We start from the raw sequence: 8,498 nt of genomic DNA, 5'->3' as shown, positions 1-8,498 counted from the left end.
ATGGGAAGTGAATATGATGTAATTTTGTATCTTTTCTTTTCTTTTCCCAGGATGCATCTTTAAATAACCAGACTGTTGTCAGTCCAATTCTGGGCTCCAGTGTGGCCAATCTGTCAATCAGCAACCTGAAAGAAAACATTGAGTTTACCATCAGGAACATCGACCCTGTACAAGTGAGAGTTTTATCACACAGACTCTTTGGAAGTACAGACTCATGATCCTTCGAAATATTATTTTATCCTGAAACTAAACTCTTTGTTTGCAGGCAAATGACACAGCCTGCGTGTTCTGGGACTTCACTTTCAACGGTGAATGCTCGTCTTCCTGTCTGTAAAGAGCTGTGTCGACCCTAACGGACACATTTATAACAAAGTGGCTTTGTTATTTTGTTTGACTTTATTTCAGGCGGTGGGGGAGGCTGGAGGTCTGACGGCTGCGTCGTTGTCAACGCCACTCCTCAATATACAACCTGCAGCTGCAGCCATCTCACATCGTTTGCCGTACTGCTGGTCTGTTTCTGTGTATTTTATGTGAATATGTGAAGTGCAAAATAATCTATCTAACTAGGTTTTAATATTTTTATGCTGGTTGTTGTTTGTGCATCCGTCTCCACACAGGATTTGTCGAGAGAGGGAATAGTTGACCGTCAGCATGCACAGATTCTTACTTTCATCACCTACATCGGCTGTGGAGTCTCTGCTATTTTCCTAGCTGTCACTTTGCTGACATACTTGTCATTTCCGTAAGAAACGTTTATACTTTTCCATCAAACCACAAGCTGATTTAACATTTTAAAGCCTAAACAGAACCGTGCACACTGTTACATGGCTCAAAGAACACAAGAAGAATCCGTTTATAGACAGTATTCTGATGAAATGTGTCTTTTCAGAAAACTGATGCGAGATATCCCAGCAAAGATCTTGGTCCAGCTCTGCCTGTCCCTCCTCTTCGTCAACCTGGCCTTCTTGCTGGACGGCTGGCTGGCTCTGTACCCGGCTGTCGGCCTGTGCATCAGCACCGCTTTCTTTCTGCACTACTTCCTGCTGGCATCCTTCACCTGGGCGGGGCTTGAGGCCCTGCACATGTACCTGAGTATCGTGCAGGTGTTCACGCCCTACCTTAGCCGATACATGCTGAAGTTCTCACTGATGGGCTGGGGTAGGAACCTTCAGAAATGTGCTCCAAAAGTTAAAGATGGCTCTTGGCTGCAACTAAAAACCACTCACTTTGTTTAATTGTGGCTGTGTGCAGGTATTCCTCTGATTGTAGTGGTTATTGTGATATCAGTGGACAAAGACAACTATGGAATGGTTACATACGGACGATACAGAGATGGCACAACGGATGACTTGTAAGTTGATGAAAAATAATTTGTATTCATATTATGTTTGTTTATTTTTCAGCATGTGTTTGGTTTAAACCCCGAAAGGAATGGCACTATTGACAGATTTACTTATTTTTACTAAATATTATAATATACTTTTGTCATTATTTGTTATTTCAGTATTTAACCACTGGGTGGCACCAGTCTGAAAACATCTGCTTTGATAGGTTCTGTTGATAGTATTTAATAAATAGCAAATTAACTCTGAGGTTTTATCTCTAAATTAAACAAAAAAGGTCATATTCGAATATTCAGACTAACCATCCACTTTGTTAATGAAGACATGAGGCCACCTCATTCGTTGAAAAAAACAAGTTTAATGTGGGAAAAAAAAAATCACTGGGTCTGTATGTGTATATTTATGTATGTGTATGCATATGTATGCGTGTATATGTATATATATATATATATATATATATATATATATATATATATATATATATATATATATATATATATATATATATATATATATATATATATACACACACACACACACACACATTAAATATAGTAATAATGCACATATATATGCCTTTGGTTTTTACCTGCATGGTATCAATCATTAATATGTGTGCAGACAAGGTTAAAAAAATAAAAATAAATAAAAAATAAAAAAATGTGGAAGTGTCAAAATATGCAGTACATTGAATGACCACTAGGGGCTGGCTCCAAAAACGACTTGATCTCCATCGATCCCTCGGGTTAAAATGTCCAACATTAGAGCACATAAACATATTTACAAATACATATTTCTTTAAATTAACTCGATACTGTTGTTTAACATGAAAAAATGCCTTTTGTGCTGCTTTAAGACGTAAACCGATTTGGTCCGCACAGTCTGCTTAGTGGATTCAGGTTCGTAAGCAAGAAGGGCGCAACAAAAAACAACGTCACACGCAATTAAACTCACCTTCTGAAAATCTCACCAAGACCAGTTTTAATCAGAGTTTCTTTGTTGGTAAAACTCTTGGGTCCTGACTGTGTTTTGGTTTCACCTGGTAGCTGCTGGCTGCGTAACGACATCGCCTTCTACGTGGGCGTGGTCGCCTACTTCCTCCTGATCTTCGCTCTGTGCCTGCTGGTCTTCATCGTCGTGATGGTCCAGCTGTCCCGGATCAAGAAGCAGAACCCTCACAACCAGTCGTCTAACCGGGGCATGATGACGGACCTGCGCAGCGTCGCCGGCCTCGTCATCCTGCTCGGCCTCACCTGGGGGTTCGCTCTGTTCGCCTGGGGGCCCCTGTACTTACCATTCGTTTACCTTTTCTCCATATTCAACTCCCTGCAAGGTGAGGCGTGTTCGGCACAGTGGCGTCAATTCAGTCGAAGCTAAGGTATGGCAAGGTTACGAGTCACAGAACTTAACTAGAGTATCAATCAACACGTCCAGCAAATACTCATCACAGAAGTCTGCTATGTAGCTAATCTGTGTGGTCAAGAAAATTGGAACTTTTTCAAATGCAGTCTCGCTCACTGCAAAAACTCAAAATCTTACCAGGAATACTTGTCTTATTTCTAGTTAAAATGTCTCATTTTTAGTCAAAAAATCTCATTACACTTAAAACAAGAGTCATCACCAGAAAAATTACTTGTTATTCGACCATTTTCACCTGTTTCAAGTAAATTTTCACTTGAAATAAGTAGAAAAATCTGCCAGTGGGACAAGATTTATCTTCTCATTACAAGCAAAAAAATTTTGTTCCACTGGCAGATTTTTCCACTTATTTTAAGTGAAAATCTACTTGAAACAGGTGAAAATTGTTGTTTTTGAGTCTTGTCTTAAATGTAATGAGATTTTTTTGGACAAAAATTAGACATTTTAACTAGAAATAAGACAAATATTCTTGTTAAGATTTTGAGTTTTTGCAGTGTAAAATAACTAGTGAAATCGATCATGTTGTTCTGATTTGCATTTGTAGTTATTCTATATGTATTAAGTAATAGAATAATCAATAGAAATAGACACAGAGTAATTCCATAAATGTATTTAAAAAACAAACATTTACATTTTCCCTTGAAGCCAAGGTGTGGCGGCTGCCGTACCTTCATACCCAATTGACGCCCCTGGTTCGGCAACAAATTAAGACACAAACAATTTATAAAACACTTTCAAATCTGAAGTGATGCTTATTCAGACCTTTCTTTTCTCGTCTTGTGTAGGTTTCTTTGTCTTCGTGTTCCACTGTGCCGTGAAGGAGAACGTCCGCAGGCAGTGGAGAACGTACCTCTGCTGTGGAAAACTGCGCCTGGCGGAGAACTCAGGTAGGTTTCATGAATGAAGGGGGTCATGTGGAGGTTGGTTGGTGAAAGTTTGTTGGGAAATGTTAGCCTATGAAAGGATGAGAGTGCTCAATATCTGGAATTTGTGCTCCGTTCCTTCTTGAGGTGAGAACTTCACCAAAGCTGAAGATGTAAACAAGATACATGTGTTTCCGATTCAGTGCTTCTTAGACTTCCAGACACCTTCATCTTTAGTCACATCCTCTACACATAAACCAGCAGAAATACACTTCAGAACTGGTGGTAACATCTTTCTGCATTTCTCGTGTGTAAAAGTGATCTATTGGTAGTTGTTTTTACATTTATAGAAGCAGTGGAAACAAGTATAGGGAAAGGAAATGAAGAAAATAGCTTTCATCACAGGTATATCACGTCTGCAGATGTACTGGGGATTTCTGACAACAAAAAATGATATTCATATTTAAAGGAGCATGAGGCTCCTTTTAAGAAATGACACTCATTAGCGCCACCCTTTGCCACGACGGCCGTTGGGGGTACTGCAGCCAACAGTGAAGCCGGCACGGGAGAACGGGGAGAACGTGCATGCAGCGTAATTTAACGTCACATCCGCAGGACAGCGCAGGAAATTCGGCCCCACAATTGCAGCACATTTTGCAGCACACAGCCTGTTCAAGGCAAAGGAGAGATACACTAGAGGGCTCATTTGTTTTGGTTTGGAACGCTTCATCTGACATTATTACTAGAAAACTTAAAACGTATACGAATTATTTTCATAAATCCTGCCTCAATCCTGCCTCATGCTCCTTTAAGCCAATCAGATTTTAGACAAAATGGGATTAGTCACTTCCAATTTGATTTCCATTTTGTGTTGACCTGTGGTGTTTGATTACTGCCTTGTGAGGTTTGGCTGTGTTAGGTAAATCATTAAAGAAATAGATAATTATTGAGAATTAGGTCCGTTTTGGAGTTTGGTAGCTGTAATGTACATCAGTAACCAGATGAACATTGTTTTCTGTGTCTGTGCACGGTAAGGGTTTGAGTCTGTGCTCCTCAGCCTGATATCTGACGGTATCTCACATCGGTAAGTGAGGTGCTTTACAATTGTCTTCAGCAGAGTTCTGTAAATATGCAGAGGGGAATATCTCTGGCCTGCCATTTTATACTGTCAGTAAAGAAAAAAAACAAGAAAAACCGGTGCACAGGAGAGGAATGCTGCACTTGCAAGAAACTGTGTATTTGCAACTTTCAGTACTCGACTTTCATCAGGCAAACACTCACATCAACTCATCCGACCCTGACTGCTCCTCTGATGTGCTCGTTCTTAATCCTATCAATCCTTGTCAGCGCAGAGAAAATCTTTACATCTTCATCTCTGCCTCCTCCAGCTCTACTTCCTCTATCTCGGTCACTGCTACTATCTCCAAGCCATAGAGAGGTGCTGCTCTCGCTGCCATCTTGTAAACCTTTTCCTTTAATCTCGCCTCTACTTTTCTATCACAGATAACTCCACACATTCATCACCATCAATTCCAGCCTGCGTGCAGTCTCTTCATCACCTTTTTCCACAGTTCCCATTGCTCTGAACAGTTGAGCCCAAGTATCTAAACTTCTGAACCATTTTCAACACTTGCTTCTTGCATCTTCACTGTCCTTCCTGCTACTGTTTCATAACATCTCCCAAGTGCATATCTTCACCTCTGCACCTTTTCTTCCACCTGCTCCCCCACACTCAGTACATTAAAGTCCATGGAGACTCTTGTCTGAGCTCATCTGTCAACATTTTACCTCGAGAATGCTGATGGAGAAAGGCAGGGAGTGGCAGGAGTTGCTCAGTGTCTCTGAAGATTTAGAGAAATCATACGACATTGTGCAGAGGGAGGAATTTCAGCACTGCATTAGGAGGTCTAAAGTGGCAGGAAAGTATGTTTTACTTGTATATAATGTGTATCAGCATGACAGCTGTGCAGTAGGCGTGACAGATGAGTTTCAGGTGGAAGTGGGACTGCATCAAAAATGGTCTCAGAGCCCGTTTACGATTCCCACACCAGGAGATAGTTTTCATGTTATATTCAAAACCGGCAGGATCAAAATATAAATAAGGATGGACCTTTAAAGGTCAGGGAACGTACAGATTGAACTGAGTAATACAAGTGACTGAAAGGGAACACTATTTAGGGATGGGAATTGATTGGTTCTTTATTGGTTCCCTTATTGATTCTCATTTGGAGGAAAAAAAAAAGCACAACAACATGGTGCTAATATGACAGGCAGTGTTCCTTAGTTAACTAGTTACCTGCAGTATTATTAGCCGAGGAGATGCTCACGTTGCTGCTGCTGGGTTGAGAAGGACTGACGTTGGTCTGGAGTGGATCTAAAATAGGCCTGTGTTGAAAAAAATCGATTTTCTGATTCTAAATCGATTTCTCATATTAATTCTTAAAAATCGATTTTTTTATGTCTAAAGATCGATTTTTTTTTTTTTAATCAAAAATTATTATTTATTTTTTTTCATCATCACATTTTTGCCTGGTGAACTTTAATCCCAGTAGTTTTGAAAACTCCTGAACTAAATTAACTTTTCTTTAGAGAAAATGCTGGACATTTCAGCTTAAATTTCTAAATGTTATATTAGTTCAATGAAGTTCATATTATCTATATTTACTATAGCTTGTTTGGTTTCTCTGTTATCGGACACGATTTGTCATGAAATACCTGAAAAATGCCGGGTGCTTCATGTCCAGCTGTGTCTGGTGACAGAATAAATCAGACAAGCTAAAATAATTAGTTTACTGCTTGAGCTGTTACAATTTCTTTCTTTTTTTGCGTTTTAAATGGATATTGAAATGCCTATTTGAGTTATTTATTTCTTAGTTTTTCACAATAATTATTGTGAAATTATTATTTCAATAGTTATTTTACAGTCATATAATCCAGGCAACACTAACCCGAATCAATATCGAATCGGATCAGATCGAATCAAATGGTGATAATCGATTCTGAATCTTAAGAATCGGAATCGAATCGATTCTTGACATTTGAATCGATACCCAGCTCTAATCTAAAACACAACATTCATTGATTGTTATTGCTGCCGTGTTCACTAATGTTTTTGCATGGGAGTATTTCCTCCCTTTGACGAAATATTCACTTGGCAAGTATTGCAAGTTGCCCTGTTGTCGTCTTTTTTACGGAAATGTAACCAGACTTTCGAGCGTCTGTATTGCTTGGGCGCCATGTTTACCTTACAAACGACTGGAATTGAAAAGGGAATCGTTCGTAAAACTTGCAAACGATTCCAAGGAATTAAAACACTGGGAACCGGTTCTGAACAAGAACTGCTTCTCGATTCCCGTCCCTAACACTATTACATCTTGTGCAGAATGGAGTCGCACCGCCACCCAGAACACCAGGAAGTCTCTGTCGCAGAACACGGCAACGACCTCCGCTCCGCACTTCACCTCCCGCAGCTCCTCCGTCATCAGCGATGCCACCAACAGCAGCGGTAGGTTTTGTTGCATCTAATCTTCATCTCTGATAAGACTGTGTAGCACATCACTATATACCCCCACCCCCCACAGGGTCGGTGTTTGCAGACAGCGGGGTATCTGATGGATCCAACAGCGACGTCGTCCTCAACGAGATTCACAGGCGAAATCAGTCGCTGCAGGGCGAAGGTTGATCAGCGACCGTGCGATAACAGAGAAGAAGATACTCCCAGATGCACCCACACTTCCTCCCGGTTCAGCGAGGTGAAGGATTTAAAGGTCTTATGAAGAAGAAAAGAAGTCCAGCAGGAATGGGACTGAAGTGCTTCTTGAAAATTTGAGTCCAGTGACTCAAAAACTTCTCTACCCGTGCAGTAGGAGTACTGAAGTACTGAAGTACTGAAGTAGACGCAGTAGCAGGCGCGAGGCTTGTTTTTTGACTGAATCGTTTAATTATTTCACTGTTGGAGATGTTTTTATGCATGTGCAGTTAAAAGTCTAGAGCAGAATGTTTTTTAGATCATCATAAAGATATTTTGTAGGTTTTTTCCTGACATAAATGGAAAAATGAAGATTTTATCAGTGTTTTACAGAAGCTGCACTAACCTTTAGATATTTCAGTGTCTCGATATCAAATCACACTTTGATATGGCTTTTTAACCCTTAAAAGCAGTGAATGTACACATGCCAAACTCAAACCGATCCTACCTGATGATGAAACTCATCGATGGCTAACTGATCATGTCTATGTATAAGAGTATTGAGGGTGAAGGCCTCCTTTTATTGTGCTGTTTGAACAGCTGTTTATGTATGTAGAAGATTTTAGTTTTTTAATGAAGAAGAAAAAAGAACTTGAAGTACGTTCCTGTGGTCATTAATCCATTTTTATTGATGACTAATTGTCCTTGTACGAGAGCGCGCGCTTGTGCGCGAGAAGCTAATAAAACTTCAACTCAATCTACGTCCAGCTGGCATTTTTTATTCATTTATTTATTTATTTTCCTGCCTCTGACTGTGGACTCGCTATCGTCACATCTTTAATCACAGTTATTTGAACAGGCAGGTGGGCAGTGAGCTCCCGGCGGACCGGCCTCTCCGCGGTGCGTTGCGTAAGCCCAGCAGAGCCTTCACGCCCACCCGGAGACGCTTGGGTTGCAGCCCATCAAGGTCGGCCCCAGAGGTTAGCAGCGGTTAGCAATTAAAAGTTTTACGTGGTCTGAAACCTCACTGAAGTGTGACCTCCGACGTGAACCAGCGCGGCGTGATTAATGGACAGGTGGAGGCGCAGATGTTACAGTGATGAGCAAGAATCATAATTTATTTTAGTCCTGAGTGTCTGGCGTCAGTCATGCTCGATTCTTCTGGGAATCATGTACATAGCTTAC

General features: G+C 40.5%; 1 protein-coding gene across 1 annotated transcript; it reads left to right on the top strand.

The window, feature by feature from the left end:
• The first annotated feature begins 312 nt into the window (after positions 1-312).
• Positions 313-8,026, top strand: LOC133423388 (adhesion G-protein coupled receptor G2-like). Its single transcript, XM_061713569.1, has 9 exons — positions 313-340; positions 406-509; positions 618-742; positions 890-1,158; positions 1,252-1,351; positions 2,390-2,676; positions 3,548-3,649; positions 7,008-7,130; positions 7,207-8,026. The coding sequence occupies exons 1-9, from the start codon at positions 313-315 to the stop codon at positions 7,305-7,307; spliced, it is 1,239 nt and encodes a 412-aa protein (XP_061569553.1). The 3' UTR covers positions 7,308-8,026.
• The last annotated feature ends 472 nt before the right edge of the window (positions 8,027-8,498 follow it).

This window comes from Cololabis saira, chromosome 22 (assembly GCF_033807715.1).
Source record: "Cololabis saira isolate AMF1-May2022 chromosome 22, fColSai1.1, whole genome shotgun sequence".
NCBI classification, from domain to species: domain Eukaryota; kingdom Metazoa; phylum Chordata; class Actinopteri; order Beloniformes; family Belonidae; genus Cololabis; species Cololabis saira.
Note: the sequence above shows the minus strand (reverse complement) of the source record. Positions and strands in the feature narration are given on the sequence as shown.